At 37.3% G+C, this 17,250-nt stretch overlaps 1 protein-coding gene across 2 annotated transcripts in view; it reads right to left on the reverse strand.

The window, feature by feature from the left end:
- Positions 1 to 303: 303 nt before the first annotated feature.
- The window catches only part of ncalda (neurocalcin delta a), a 31,301-nt gene continuing 14,354 nt past the window's right edge, over positions 304 to 17,250 (reverse strand). For both annotated transcript variants that reach the window (XM_042107537.1, XM_042107538.1), the window contains exons 2-4: positions 12,337 to 12,731; positions 7,510 to 7,615; positions 304 to 6,148 (exon numbers count right to left, since the gene is read on the reverse strand). In XM_042107537.1, the coding sequence (XP_041963471.1) occupies positions 6,051 to 6,148; positions 7,510 to 7,615; positions 12,337 to 12,714 (582 nt within the window). In that variant the 5' untranslated portion in view covers positions 12,715 to 12,731 and the 3' untranslated portion in view covers positions 304 to 6,050. The remainder of the gene's footprint in view (positions 6,149 to 7,509; positions 7,616 to 12,336; positions 12,732 to 17,250) is intronic.

Below are 17,250 nucleotides of genomic sequence, written 5' to 3' on the forward strand. Positions count from 1 at the left end.
AAAATTAAAAAAAAAGATAAGTGAGATAAGTGTTTTTTTTCTAGTTCACCATGTCTTCCTGATTATTTGAGTAATATTACTTATAAACCTTATTTGGCAGAACAAAAAGCAAGTTCTATTTTTTTTACAGTGTAGGAATATCCATTTAATGCATAAAACGATTTTGATAACTTGAAAGAACAATTTTGGAGTCTGGATAGTCTACACACCTGTGTTTATAAAATCATGGATTTACACTCTTGTAACCATTATATATTCTATATAATGGTTATAATAATAAAATATGACAGGGGGCATTGTATGTTGTGCACAAAACAATTGGTATTTTAATCAATTCATTAATCAAACATGATACCCACACCAGAGTACAAGGTTTCAAATCTAAAAAAACAGGACCATACAAAGTTACAAACTCTACAAAATATAACAATTACAAACATTTTCAACAAATGGCTATTGTACAATGTACAGTTCTGTTACAATACTGTTTTGTATTTGGCACCAGATGTGTGCAATATAGAATTATACTAGCTATTTGTAATAATAAAACAAAAGCATACACCATGAAGCCACTGCAGTTTATCATCTGTGCTTTTATCATGCACTCTCAAAGTTATACAAGCATCTCAAAATGTAATATGCATTTTTGTGCAACTGAGAGTTTCATAATACTTTCTAGTCCCTCATAAGCAACTCGGGTAACTCGACCACAACCAACAACAACATAGATTTAGAAGTTTGGGTATAAAAAAAAGTCTGAACATTCCAGGGCAAGACACCTGCTTCTGAATGAAACGAGTCAAACAACCCCTTTAGCAAACAGTCAGAAACAAATTCAAATGTACTTGCACATTAGATCAAAACTTGTGATTCGTAATTGCCCAATTATGAAAGTTCTGAGGAAAATTCAATTATCTGACACTTCAAACACGGGGTCTTCTAAGCAACAAAGCAGCAAAAAAATCAAAGCATTTCTGTCTTGCATTTCACAATGATCTAAATGTACTGTTGAAATGGCTAAACAAGCCAGGGATATAAGCACAGGTGGACAAGAGAGGCACATGTGTGTTTGGAGAGAAAAAAGTATCATGGTAATGAAAAGAACTCATACTTAAATTCAACAATGATTAAGTATGCAGACTTCAGCTGATTTGCACATTACTAACTATTCTCATATGGATACACACAGAGTATATCCTGGATGTGCATTTTATACAGTCAAGAACCTGAAGTCTGGAAGACAATGACAAAAATATAAATAAAAAATAACTCACAGAGCATAGAGAAAATCTTTAAGCCTAATGTGCACACAAGACACCATAAACAAGGAAGAGTGGGTGGATATTCATGATCAGTGATAATGATATCAGGTATCTATTTGCAGGCTGTTATTTCTGTCAAAGACGTGTTGCTAACCTCTGAATTGGGCACCCAACCTTTACAGGTTTTGAATTTATAAAATAAAAGTTACGTTACATTATGATTTGAAGAAAACCCAATTGCTTGTTTGCTACATGGGTTCTTTCCTTATTTTCACTTTGGCAATTTCCTTAGAGGAGCCAAAACATTTGCATACAATATGCATATGACATTATCCCCTAAAGATGGTGGTAAGAGTTGAAGTGTGAAGAACTTTGCCTGTTATTTGAGAAAGCATTGGGGTATTATCTGGAAAATGGTGGCCTATAATATCTTGCAACTAAATAACAGAAATCAAAATGAAATGACATACATAAGAGCAATGTATTTGATCGTGGCTCTTTAAAACCAGTTCTCTACCCTTTACAAAGGTGTCAAGGATGTACATGTAACCTATGAACAACATAACTAACTAGGGCCTTCAATACCACAGAATCCACAGGGTGTTGAATTCTTGCAATTAACAATGTCAGATGAAACCCTATATTTTGCAATCTGCGAAGATCTTTGTAACCACAAAAGCAGTTTCTGCTTTAATTTCACTTTTCTATAAAACAGTAGTTGTGGTGCATGGGGCTGAAATTTCTTTTTGCTGTTCTGCCATGTCCCCAGTAGTAGATAATGATGTTGCAGAGTGGCATCTCAGCATACTAACCTCCATTGCAAACAAGACAACTAAATATCTTTTTTAATTACCTTACAAAAACAAATCTGTACAAACAATATTTCAATAGCACATGCAACAAAAATGCACTACAAAGGATTGGGATTGTTTTGTCTTTTGACTTCTTATTGTCCTCTGGTTGGCATACCAACACTTGATTACAACAACTTGATGAACAAACAAATTTACACCCACACAAACTCATATGAGTTTACAACCCAAAGTTAGGCTATTTCATAAACATACTTCAGTCTTCTTACAATAAAATAGTAATTTTAGCATGAATAAAAGACATGTTGTTCTGCCTCTGCATTGACATTTTTCATATTTGAGCATAGGAAAAAAGTCTATGAAATACCTTTTATTGTCCTTCAGACTGGCAAGGGTGAAATATGTTAACAGTTTTAAACAATACTTATAGGTAATCAAACCTGTATGTACTGCATAAAAAGCACTTTCAAGCATATGCATTCTCAAGACATCTAAGGCTATTTACACTGAATGGTAAATGTTACCCAACTCCAATTTTTTGCTCACAAATGGCACTGATCATAAAAGTCATGCCAGTGTAAACAGGACAGAAGCACATGGAACCGGATACCTTCTTATCAACATGAGGTAATGCATTATATATGAATTAGATATGAATTCATGCAACTGATGTGTATCCACACAGATGATGATTTGGAGGTACATGAAATTCCAAAGTCATTTGTGTCAATGGTAGGAAAAGTGTTTGTATGTGCATAAACTGTCAAATCAAATCAAATGTTTCCCTACACAATTCATGGTTTGTCACATTATCAAGGCTTTTTATATCACTACTGAAACGTTGCACTCTATTCATGGACATCATTCTAAACTTTCAGCCATCAAAAATCACTGATACACACACCCAGGCAAAACTTTCTTTCTCTTGTGCTGCATGACTTAAAAAAAAGAAATCACTGTGCTATTTATGACATGCAAAAAAAAAAAAACCCTCATGTGCAGCCATGACAGCAGTGCACTCACAAGTCTACACTTATGAGAACACTTTTTTTTTAAAAAAACACATTTTTTTCAAGAAGTCAATTTCGGACTTGTATAAATTGGCTTCGAGTCACACTTTTCTGTGGGTGTATCAAATCGGAAAAAAAATAGATACAGGTAAAAAACATGCCATGTAAACATAACCTAAGCATAAGAGAATTGATAAGAGATTCTATCAATTTCATAATCCCTACAAATCTAAACAGCTGACTGAACAGATTTACAGTAATTGAGGCATTAACATACACTGCATGGCCAAAACAAAAGTTGCACACTAATATTTCGTTGGACCCTTACAAAACATTTATTTCCATTCAGAGTTGCATTAATTTTGTATCAAGATCTTGTCTAGATGACAGGAAAGGCGAACCACTGGGCTTCTCCAGCAAAGACTTTCAATGGGTTTAAAGGCAGAACTGTGAACCGCTTTTCCATAATTTGAGACAGATTAATAAATTGTGACATTGTCGTTCTGGAATATGCCTCTGCCGTCAGGGAAGAAAAAAGCATTGATGGGGTTACCTGGTCATTTAGTGCATTTAGGTCATCTGAAATCTTTTGATAGCATAATGTTGCTGAGCCTAGAGCTGACCAACTGAGCCAACCTCAGATTATAAAACGGTCTCCAGAGGCTTGTACAGTGGGTACTGTACATGACAGGTGCATTGCTTCATGTGCTCTATTTCATATCCTTACATGCCCATAACTATGGAGTAGGGTAAAAAGGGTGTTTGGGTATAAACCACTATTTAAACTTAGACATTGCATACAGTAGGGCTATTGTTACTGTTAAACAAAGACTGTATGTACTCATTGCTATTAATTTAAGTATTCATGGACAGTTCGCACAGTTACACAAAAGCCCATAGAAATGCTATTTTTTCCTTGTCCTGACCCCGCCTGATCTACAGCAGGCAACCTGGGTGCTATCCAGACATTAGCAAAGACACAACATTCATTTAGCATTTCTTTGTTGCCTGGACTGTAACACTGTACACGGAGGTCTGGCATACTTTGTTATCGTTATTATAGAAAGGCAATCCCATTTTAGACAATTGCTAAAATGTCTGAATAAAATCTCATAAACTGGACAGGTAAAGCGGCAATGGAAATGTTACTTGAATCGCCCATTTCTTAGGTTAACTGAAGAGAATAAGGTAGTCCTTACATTTACCGTGGCATTTTGTTGCCCCATTCACTTTTCCTTGACCATGTTTAATGTGTGTTTATAACCTACCATGAATTGAAATTTGGTAAGTGGTCTGTCTGTTATTTGGACCATAACTCTCTTCTTTTAGTCCAATGATTGAGGTCAAGTAAGTGCTCAAAATAAAACTTCAGCTTTATTTACATTCAAGCTACAGAATAGGCTAGCCATACTTCTCAATTAACACTACTTGTGCTCATAGCTTGTGCTCCGTGGTTGCGCTTTGTGCCTGTATTGTGGGTGCAATCGAAATCTGCCGGAACACAAGGTTGCAGTGAAAACGTGGCATGGATCTTCATTCATCTGGGAATTCTCCTAACAAAGTGAAGTGGAATGGATTTGATATGGAAGCGCCCATAAAAACTCAAAGTGAGTGGGTCCAAAATAATGTGATTGGGACTTATCCAACCTTCCAAAGTCAAACGTTTATGCCCCCTAGCAAAAAGAGAGGTTTGGGGAGGAGGAGGAGGAACCATTTTCACAGATGAATTGGCCACCACACAGTCTTAAATTAAACTTCATTGAAAGTCTTTGTGATATGCTGAAGAAGTCTTCACAGAAGGTTGAGTCTCCTGTCATTAATACAAGATCTTGGCAAAAAAATAATAATGAACCTCATAATGAAAGCCATTCTTTCCTGTTAATACTTTCTCAGTAAAATTACATTTCATCTCCTATAATCCTATAAAGTCTCCTTTTTTTAATAAACTAAAAACTATCAACTTGGCTGGAACTTCTTCTCTTCAACAGTGCTTGGCTGTCATTCACATTCATCTACGGATCCCAATTTAGAGTGCAAACACAGTCAATTAGCTTTGGCTAACAACATATCTTTATGACTGTGTCTTAAAGGGGTGGTTCAGGATTTTGGACATAGGACCTCATTTCGAAGTTAGCAGGTGTGATATTTATCAGTGGAGACCGTTTTCAACATGTTTCATCCAGTCCTTCTAGTTGCCGAGTTCACAGGTGCTAGGCTAGCGCAAGTCAACAGTATGTGTCAGCCTGTCAGTCTTATCCACTCCAAAGTACATCCGCGGCAAATAAATTTTAATGCCAGACAATCCATGTCAATGTCTGTGTTGATAGAATAGTGTTAGAAATAAAACTACCCTTGCATCACATTGCAATAGTTATACTTTGTTCCCTGAAGTTCGGGCGCAGTACTACTAACCGGAGAAAGTATAATTCCGCTGCTGCTAAGAAACTAGTCCCTCAAAATGTAATGCGATCATTGAAATGCAAAGATAGAATAATGTTAGAAATCAACAGAGACATTTACATTGATAGCCTGGCGTTATAATTTATTTGCCTTGGGTGTACTGTGGAGTGGGTAAAACTGTTTTCAGTGGCAGGCTAACACATACTGATGACTTGCGCTAGCCTAGCACCTGCGAACTCTGCAACTAGAAGGACTAGATGAAATGTGTTGAACACGGTCTCCACTGATAAATATCACACCTGCTAACATGGAAATGAGGTCCTATGTCCAAAATATTGAACCAAACCTTTAACGGTTTACAAGTTGCCACACAGAGAAAAAGTTGATAGAGTACGGCTGCCAGAGACCCAAACATAGGCATAGACATACATGAGGGGTCAGTCCCAGTTATACAAACAGTCTGGAGAAAAGAGAGGTATAGCAATTAACAACTGAAATAAAAACTAAAATATAAATACATTTTTGTGGAATTTAGGGTGACGGACATCTGAGATGAGGTCCCGCAATCAGAACTGGCCTGCACTGCTGGGATCACACTGCAACAGCCGCACAATGGATGGGTCACTCTTTGCTCCCTTAATAAATTCCTCCAGTGACAGTTTTCCTGAGAAAGCACATACAATATCATGTTCAGTATCTACTTACACTATGTTATCATAACAGGGAATGTCACAGCCTAGTGGAGTGTCAAGAATGGTTAGTTCTGTGCTTGTAGAGAAAACAGTCCATAACCTCTCAAATTATATGAAAATAAAAAGGATTAAAGGAGACAAGTTGTTCATGGTCCTGAGATCTTGCTCAGGCTGCATACAACTTAACAGAAACTCTCACAATCAGTCTGCTCATTGTGAAGTGCAAGACTAAAGGGAGAAGCCTCTGTCATCATGCTAACACCACAGATATCCTAATGTTAGACCAGCGTGATTGGATAGTGAACGAGTGGCTAGCCAAACCTAAGTATCACCATTGGCTATTCAACAAGGAAGCATCAAATGTGACTTAAAAGTATTTGTAAATGTAGGAAAGATATGTATGTGTTGCATATATATATATATATATATATATTTTTTTTTTTTTTTTAAATATTTTTTTGGGCTTTTTATGCCTTTAATTTGATAGGACAGTGGAGAATGACAGGAAGTGAGTGGGGGTGGGATCCGGAAAGGACGACGGGGCGGGAATCGAACCCGGGTCGCCAGCGTACGGTGCAGGTGCCCCAGCCAGTTGCGCCACAGCTGGGGCCAATGTGTTGCATATATTTGTAAATAGATTAATAATTGAAAGACATAGGAAGTGTGGAATGATTTATGCCCATAGAATATATTTGTAAGTGACGGACATATGGGTAAATTGTTTGTACAGTTGCTAATCAGTTTTACTGTTACAAAGTGTGACACACACACATACAATACATGAGACACTTTTGATCCCCAGGGTGGCGCAAAAGTCTGTGTACCTGCAGAAAAGATTTGTAATTGTAGGACAGCTTTGTGTACGTATAGCATTGATTTTAAACTGCAGAATATATTTGTAATAGTAAAATATGTGTAACTGTAGGATCTGTAGCTGTAAAATCTCATTTCTACAGTTTCAAGTGGTGATACAGACACAAAACATATGAGTTTGATTTGATTCCATAGGGGTGCGGTTTAACAAAATGGCTATACTAGCTGCTGAATCTACTTTTTTATTTACATTTTATTAAAGCCCTGTTTCACTTGAAGTCCTATAGTAGCCTCCTTTGGTAACATGCAACAAACATTTCTTCAAAATAAATATCACGTTTGAGTACTACAGCAGTTTTGCTTTTTTTAAAAATTGTAAACATTTTCACCATTATTTCTAGTCATAGCGAGAATAGACAGTCTTCATTCCATTTGATTATCCTTAGCCAACAAATACCTACAATGTCTTAAGACAAGGTCAGTTTCTTTAAAAAGTTGGAAGATAAGGCTTTTACTGTACCATCGCGGTTTGTGTCCATCTGTCTGAAGATTTTTTCTGTTCTCTTCTCTGGTGTTGACTCATCTTCAGGCATCTTCATTACTGAGGATACCATCTTGTAAATGGCCTGTCACACAATAATTTTAAAAAAGTTGAAAAAGTGCTTCTAATTTCAACTATAGATGAGCATACAGCTGTAAAGTCAAGGATTGTAAGTGACACCATCATCACTTTCGGTATATCAAATGATAAGTTCCTGTCAATCAACATGTTCCTTCAGGATGTTCAGCATGGAAGGGACATTTGCTTGGCTTAAATTTGTTAAACCTTAATTACAGAAATCCCTCATAGAAACAGTTGCAAGGTCATAGGCAAGGTCATATTTTCACATGCAAATCTGAGGTGTGTTCAAATTCAGCAAATATTGGCGAACGTTTGTGGTGAACAAGTTTTTTCGAAACAGTTACATTTGAACGTTTTGGTGTTAACATTCCATTGTAACAGCAATTGCATTGTCACCTTCGTCAAGCCCACGTCCAGCTCCACTGTATGTTCGCGTAGAACTACCTTCTCAGACTGTTTGCTGGTGTTTGCAAACATTCGGCAAAACCTCAAGGCAAACAGAAACCTGTTCGCCTATGTTTGTGAATTTAACGTTGAGAAGTACGGTCACAAATATGTGATTAGAATGTTTGCGATCCGAGAGTCCCGCACTATGATGTGACAATTACCCTCAGGTATTTTTCCCATAGACTGTATAAAGAACACTGAAACTATAGATCGTTTGCGTAGAATTCTAGAGGGAACCAGGAAAATAGTTCACTCCTCAACAGGTTAAACACACCTTAGGTCTCTGGCAAACAGTTGCAGCAAATTTGCGGCAAGGTCCTATTTTCACATGCGTTGGTGGACTTGTGGTAAACTCATGGAAAACAATTGGTTCTTTTGGTTTTTATCATTCTTTTCTTTGCTACAGGTTTGCCAGACTCCTAGCTGTTTGCAGCAAGTTCATATTTTCTTTTACGTTTCTGGCAAACATTCAAGTTAGGCTTTCAATTGAGAAATTAAAATTTGCACTGTTTGGGTTCACCCAGGCTACTGGAATGCAGGAACATGGGCTAAATCAAGTAGAACAGTTTAGTAATAATTATAATTAGACATATCAGAACTAGGCCTAAATAACTGCGCTACAGTATGCTGACTGGTTTTTGTTTTCTACTACTGGCAAATTTGTCACCAGAGGTTCTCTAGACGTTTGTCATTACTGACTAACTGTGGCAATTTCCTCATTGTTGCCAGAACTTTGCTGGAAGTTTGCCTCTCGTGGCAAACATTGGCAAACTTGTGGCAACATATTCTAGTGAACTCATTTATTTGCCAGAAATCACCCACAAGCTTGCAGCAATTCTGCCACAAACATTTTGTTTTTTTAAGGGAATGTTTTAATCATGACCATAAAAAGGCAGCCAATCAGTGATTTTAGGATGTCTAATCTCATCTCATCTCGTAAAGTAATAGCATATAGGATGTAGCAACTGTCTCAAACATGCATTTTGGACAGGGTTGGGTAGTAACGGATTACATGTAATCTGGATTACGTTATCAGATTACAAAAATCAAGTAACTATAATCAGACCAGATTACAATAAAAAAATTGTGTAATCAGATTACAGTTACATTGTTGGGGATTACCTGATTACATTTTATCATGCAAGCAATGCAACTTTTTAATGATATTAATGATATCTTTTAATTCGACAAGCTTCTGGCTTGCTGGTTCAATCCCCGACCAGTAGAAAAAATGTGGGCAGGGGAAGTGGTTGAGCACTGCTCTCCCATGCCCACATCCACGGCTGAAGTGCCCTTGAATAAGGCACCTAACCCCTCATTGATCCCCGAGCGCCGTTGTAGCAGACAGCTCACTGCTCCGGGTTGGTGTGTGCTTCACCTCACTGTGTATTCACTGTGCTTCACTAATTCGCGGATTGGGAGACTAAAATCAAAAGAGTATCTATACTTACTTACTAATTTATTTACTATTGGGGCAGGTCTCTCGGCACACTGCCTGATCTTTTCCTCCTAATCTTAATGTAGCCTCTTGTTTTAGTGTTACCGTTTACTTTGAGAAAGTCACCAGGTCCCCCTGGTTGAAAAACATCCCAAAGGAATCATTTTCTCACCCCCACAATTGAAATGGACATGGTGTTATTCAATCTCAGGCCATGTCCCTGGGTCAAAAAAATCCAGCGAAAGCTAAATTCATTGTCCAGGTGTGCCCTTATAAAGGTTAAGCTGTATTGTGCATGTTTGGAGAATAGTGATCCATGATCACATCCATGATGACTAAGTGATCAATTTTGGGATGGGGAAAACTTCAACCACCAAAATACCACCCCCAAAGTGGAGAATAGCTATAGAAATGTATTAGTTTTGGGTGTTTTTCAGACAATGGGACCTGGTGACCTGAAAGTAAATGGTAACACTAAAACAAGGGGCTACATTAAGATTTTTGGAGGAAAAGATCAGTTAATTCCCACAGGAATGCTTTACTCAAAGCAAAGAGATTTATTAGATGTAATGAAATAATAAACAGAAAAATAGAATGAGAATTCTTTCATCAATTCAGTGGTGGTGTCTTTTACTTAAGGGACATACAGTATTTATTGAAGTAATCTAAAAGTAATCCTAAATTAATCAGATTACATTACATGTTTTTGGTAATCCTGATTACGTTACTGATTACAAAAATTGCCATGTCATTTGTAGTCAGTAATGGATTACATTTCAAAGTAATCTGACCCAACCCTGATTTTGGATTATCTTAGCAACCACTTTCTAATAAGAGGAAAACAGGATAACAGGAAATGTGTTCCACCAAGCTAAATATTGCATTGCAAAAATTATATATCTTACCAAGTGTTATAATCTTATATTAAGATAAAAAAAATCTAGTTAGTGTTGTTTTTAGTAAAAATATACTTACTTTGAGCTCTCTTGTAAGATTATTTGACTTAAAATAAGTCAAAATCTTCTTAAATTAAGACCTAAAGTAAATTTATCTGCCAGTGGAGTAAGTCAATTTACCTTAAATTGTCTTAAATCTTCAATCTAATCTTAAATTAAGATAAAATTACTTACTCCACTGGCAGATACATTTACTTTATGTCTTAATTTAAGAAGATTTTGACTTATTTTAAGTCAAATAATCTTACAAGAGAGCTCAAAGTAAGTATATTTTTACTAAAAACAACACTAACTAGATTTTTTTTTATCTTAATATAAGATAGCATTTGGTAAGATATAATTTTTTTGCAGTGTGAGCTGTCAAGTTGTTGTTGATAAGGAGAACACCAAAGGCTGATGAACATAGGACTGAAAAACTCTGTCTGCAGACCAAAATGTTGTTTATCATAACATATGGGGCTCTATTTTAGTGATCTGAAACACCAAGTCAGAGACACAAGATTTAAAGTGTGTCCAGTCCACATTCACTAATTTGACAGTGTGATTTTGTGATCAGAGGCCAGGCACAAAAGGGTTGTTCTTAAACAGTCATGGGTGTGTTTTGGGTGTAACATCCTTTAAACCAATGAGAGTGACATCTGTCATTCTCTCAACAAGTATCATTTCCACCACAAGCAGCGCAACATCAAACAGTGCATCAGTATTTGGACAGTCAGTGCATTTGAAGTGCATGGGTGTGTTTTGGGCATAACATCCTTTATTTTATCCTTTATGGAATATAATATTAAGTTTAACCCTAAAAATACTCTACTCATGACACATGTAAAGTAGTAAAGTACCTTGGTCATATTCTTACCGATGATCTGAGTGATGGAGATATATTCCGTCAGCGCTGCAAACTATATGCTCAGGCCAATATGCTCATTTGCAAATTCAGTATGTGCTCTTTTAATGTTAAAAGCCTTCTGCACACCCATGTATACTGCTCACCTGTGGTGTAGATATTAGAAAAACAGTCCGCAGATGCTCATAGTTGCTTATAATGATACTAGGAGGCTTCTGCTTCAGGTACCAAGATGGTGTAGTGCCAGTCACCTGTTTGTTTCTGGTGTGCCTACTCTGGTCTTTCTCTGGTGTGCCTACATGTGAAGCAGTCCTCAGAGGCCTCATGTTTAAAGCTGCAGTTGGCAAGATTTTTTGATCATATTCACTGAAACCAACACTATGCTCCAACAGAACCACATAAATCAGCCGGTTTTAGAAAAAAACACACTTCTACCTCCACCTAGAGCCTGTTATTTGTTTTGCAAAAATCCACAGCTCCCGGTTCTTCTGGTCCAATCAGAGCAGGGCTGTGTGAGATCTGACTGTCAATCACAGCCTGGTGCGCACTGACAAGCACGAACTCGATGAGAGGATGCTTAGTGGTAGTAGAGGGAGGGGCATGAGAGTTGTAAACATTCAAAATTTTGGCTAAGTCCCCTCAATCTGTCAGACTTGCCAACTGCAGCTTTAATTTTATTAGTCGGCTGGACTTGTCAGAGAACTGCATTAAAGAAGCAATGTTCAATTAAAGTGGGGCGCATGGTAAAAAATGAATCACTGAATTGGGTGTAAGATAAGAATAAGCCTTGTGTCAACCCTAGCACCAGGTGTACGATAGGGCCTTAAAGACTGCAAGTGAAACAGACAGTGTGAGGGAGTTTTTCAGTCCTATGGTCGTCGACTTATAGTCTTCCCAACACACTTGTCAATCCAAGAGTTGTGCAAAAGATTTTGTTCTTGTGTGGTTTAAAAACTCAAGCAGCATAGAATTCCCAAGAACATTATGCACATGGACACACTAACATGTAAACATTTAGTTTGAAATCAAGCACTTAATACCTGTACAATTTCCAGCATCTCAGACTTGCTGATATACCCATTGCCATCCAGATCGTACATACTGAAAGCCCATTTAAGCTTTTGCTCAAGCTTTCCCCGTGATGTCACACTCAGAGCAATGATAAACTCCCGGAAGTCTATTGTGCCATCGCCATTAGCATCAAACGTGCGAAAAACATGTTCTGCAAACTTGGAGGCATCTCCATAAGGAAAAAAGTTTCCATATATCTTCTTGAACTCTTCCATTGAGAGATTTCCACTGGGGCAGTCCCTCAGAAAACCCTTGTACCATTCCTGGATCTCATGTTCAGTGAAGTCAGTACTTTCCAACAGGTCCTGCATCACTTCGGGCCGCAGCTTGCTGTTCTGTTTTCCCATGATGATCTCTGGTGGAACTACAGGGAAAAAAGTGCAATCAGAATTCTACTTAATACAATTGAAGGGTTCAGATGCAAAAGCCTCTAAATGCCACCTATGTCAAAAATGAGATAAAGATGGTGAGGGGATGCGCTTCACACATAGTATACGCTAATCCAATAATTTAACTTCTAAACCCACTAAATACCACTCTCTTCCTGGTCTGAAATGTATTTGTATAGAGCTACCACAGGTTACTCTATACAACCACAGGTGGCAGTGTGGTGACTCTATATAAAACATATTGATGTCAATGGGGCATTTTGCCCATGTTCAGGGTGGAAAAGAAAAAAGAAAGATTTGCATAAGACAAGACAAATTGGTGTTTTCAAAAAGAAGGGATAATGGAGAATAAAGAAAAACATATTTAAAAAATCTTTGTATATTCCCACAAGGTGTTTGGGTGCTCTGAAAATGATAACCAAAATAATTTTTCAGACTTGTGAGGTCTGCTGTTCAGACCCTGAAGGGATTTGTTTTCTGTTCATTGCTTTTTGTGAGAGTGTTTCTACTTATCTCAGTAAGGAAAATAAATCAAGAGCCTATGTTGAGTACAAATATGTCTTCTGAAGGCTTAAACAGAGCCCAGCCAAAAACTCCAATAACATTTGTATCAACTTTGAGGGACAGCTATGACCATGCAGGATTATCCAGACCAAATGTGACAAATGTGATTTTGCTACATACGATTCCTATTTATGTACCAGCATGCAAAATTTGAGCCTCCTACATGGTTTAGTTCTTGCGCTGTGGGCTTGTGAACTTTGACAAAAAAAAGAGGCCGACAAAATCGACACCCCCCTCCCCCTGTAAAACTGTCTGTATCTTGGAAAGTATTGATCTTACATAAGAGTAATTTTACAGTGTGTCTCCTGGGTAACATAGGTACACCTGGTAATTTTTTCAGAATTTTCAGAAAGAGACCTAAGTGCGTGGGCCCTGGTTGAACTGACGTGGAATGACCCATTCATTGATTTTTGTTGCAAGGCCATAGAACCCAACCCAAAACAAATATGCTCTTCATTCATCTGTTCTAAGTACCCCAAGTCTTAATTAATTAAATAATACAGAGCCCTCCTTCACAAATATGCTTTAATTCCTAGACTAGTAGAGAGGTCTCAGGCAGGTAAATGTCACCCAGCTAATCTAAGTTTCAGAACAGGCTCCATTGTTCTTGCATATACCATCATGTCATGCGGCTCTTGAAACAATTTTTGCAAACTGCACCACATTGTAACTTGCTCAAAATGTTTTTATGTTTATGTCTCAAAAGCAAATATTTATGCCAATCAACATAGTGCTTTTATGATGAACTAGTGGTTTTGAGAATTTTAATTCTGATTTAAGAAATTCACTAAAGCGACTGAGAAACACTGTAATCTACAATATGTTTAAGTATGTTAGAGTGATTGAGACTTGAAGACAAATGAACCAAAACCAGTTTTCCCATCTCCCCACAGAATGCGGTCAATTCTCAGCCTCTGACCCCACCTACTGGCAAATGTGAAGACTTGTTGCAACACAACAACCTTATCCATTCACTCTTAACCTAAGGGAACATGATTAGTAGTGTGCCTTTGGATGCCAGTAACAAATAGATTCTTAGTTTTGGTATTTGGTATTGTAATTACCTCCACTCATGCAGTTATGTTTTTCGGTTTTGGTTGTGTTTGAGTGGGTCTGAAGTCAGAGATAGATTTAATTGGGTTTTAATTTGCACTGCAATGAACCGTTGGAAATGTATTACATGCAAAAATATGAGTACTTAAAAGAGAGCTCCCGCCATTTTCCACAGATCTCCTTTTCTCAGTTCATTCAGTGCATGTGGGTGGTTGGACAAACTGTCTGCTGCCCCCCATGCACTGAATTCAAGCCACAGTGCACTGTAAAGACAGTAAAGCATGGTGGTGCACAAGTCATGTTATGGGGATGTTTCTCATACTGTGGTGTTGGACCCATTTATCGCACACCAGAGATCATGGATCAGTTTCAATACATCAAAATATTTGAAGAGGTCATGTTGTCTTATGCTGAAGAGGAAATGCCTTTGAAATTGGTGTTTCAACAAGACAATGACCCAAAAGCGAGCAAAGTATTGGTTCCAGACTAACAAGATTGACGTTATGGAGTGGCCAGCCCAATCCCCAGACCTCAATCCTATAGAAAACTTGTGGGGTGACATCAAAACATTTTTTTCTGAGGCAAAACCCAAAAATGCCAAGGAATTGTGGAATGTAGTTCAATCGTCCTGGGCTGTAATACATGTTCACAGGTGCCAGTAGTTGGTTGACTCCATGCAACACAGATGTGAAGCAATTCTCAGAAATAATGGTAATGCAACTAGATATTAGTGCAGTCAAAGTAAAGCAAAATCTTGAGACATTTCAGTTTATACAGTAAATGAGTTTGAAAAGAAAAATGCAAACACTGCTATTTTTTTTTGAACAGCTTAACATTCCTTTTTTCTTCACCTTCTGTAAAGGTATAACACAAACTTGATCAATTTTGGTCATGTTTTGATTTGAAATTGAATGTGCAGTGTTCATAATACATTGATATTATGGAATTAACAGCTACTTTATTGTAAGGATTTTGGGCTTTATTCAATTTTTTTTCACACTGCTATTATTCTGCACACAACTGTATTTGTGCAAGGACGTGGGTGTTGTGAAAGACAATAAAATGTATTATTATTAATATTTTACCAGACAATTTCAATAGGGCTGTTAATGGTGTGTGAATACTGTACAGGATGGTCAATTTGGTATGAGTCTTCCATGGTTTGCCATGTAACTGTTGTCCATCAGCTTTGGCATTTTGGTCAACAGCCTGGTTAGCTGGTCCAGTCAACCTCAATGGACATTTGTTTCAAACTGTATGCCAACTGATTTCAGGTACGTTTGTAGATATATTTTATTAATTAAATTTATGGATATGTTTTATACATGACAGCATCACCCATTATTGGGAAACAATAAAGGTTGGTTTGTTATCTGTAGGTGTGTGACAATTTAAAAATGTATCAAATTAATAAATGTGATGATATACAGACAAGGCCGATCCCTATGAAATCCACAGAATCATTAACTCTTCCTTGCCTACAACCACACTCAATATAGATATGCTCACTCCCACACAACACTCAAGCTGTAATAACAGATAGGAGAGACAACACACAAAGGCAGCTGTGGCAGGACTAATCACCTCCTACACACATTCTGTCAGAAGAGCTGGCTTTGCCATCATTAATCAGCTTGTATATTTTAACAAAAGAACTTTTAGCCTTGGGGAATACTTTTGATACCCTTGGGGAATACTGTCATTCTTGTCCACCAGAGTGCAACAATGGTCAAAATGGGCCTATGTCTGGTGTTTGTTTCTATGTTAATACCCATATTTTAGATAATATTTAGTTGGCTACATACCTATGACTACTTTAAAGAGTTCAGATGCAAAACCCTCTAAACGCCACCTCCGTCAAAAATGAGATAACAATGGTGAGTGAATGCTGTCCACACATTAATAATTTTGCTTCAAAACCCACTAAATACCTCTTCCTAATCTGAAATATTGATTTGTAGTCAAAAACCTATAGGAGCCTGATAAAAAATGTTTATTTAAAAGAAAAGTAGTCAGACAGATTTAGAGGGTTTTGCATCTGAACTCTTCACTTGCTTATTGATATTGTATTCCTACAATCAACAATCCAATACTCAAAACACGCATTAACTAGGGGTTAATATAAATAATATTGTTCTATCAAACTGCATAATGGATGCTTAAAGGCAACCCCTCTGTTGGATTCATGCCCATGTGCATGCTTTTCTGAAACAATTGTGAATCAAACAGAGTGACAGTGTTAGTAAGGAATATGGTCACCTCTGAGGCATTTCGGAATTTCCCCCATAATTCCTCATTCATACTGTAAAGATCATCGGGCCAATGGTTTTGTTTGTTTTTCCCCCCACATAACCTACGGGAGCACTAATTAGTCTACTTGTTTCATAATTAGGGAGAAATCCTGCCTTGCCATGCATCACAGCAGTAGGAAAGAGTCTTTTTAATGCGTTTCAAACAGATAAAAAAAAAATCTATCTTTGTAGATTATCATTTGATAACTATCTACGATATTATCTAGCCAACAAAGGGCGTCGACATGACACCTCAGTATTCAGAAATACGGTTTTCTATTTCTGGCCGAAGCTGCGTTGTATTGATTTTAATGTGGCAGTAGACAGTGCCTGACGTATCCTAAGCCATGTAAAAGCAAACTCTATATTTTTCTGTCAGTTATATTATATAGATTATCCATATTGAGTGCAGAATTGTCAACAATTCAAAAGTAATATAAGCTGCCGCATATTCTAGTTAGCCTGCTGAGACTGCACTAAGTTATAATGGAAACAGAATAGACGGAAGATGAAAACCTGACGGATTTTGCTTTCATGAATAAGGTGGATAAGGAAGAATTCAGTTTCAGTATGTTGTTTTTTTATT

Source organism: Alosa sapidissima, chromosome 10 (genome assembly GCF_018492685.1).
Source record: "Alosa sapidissima isolate fAloSap1 chromosome 10, fAloSap1.pri, whole genome shotgun sequence".
In the NCBI taxonomy this organism is placed as follows: Eukaryota; Metazoa; Chordata; class Actinopteri; order Clupeiformes; family Clupeidae; genus Alosa; species Alosa sapidissima.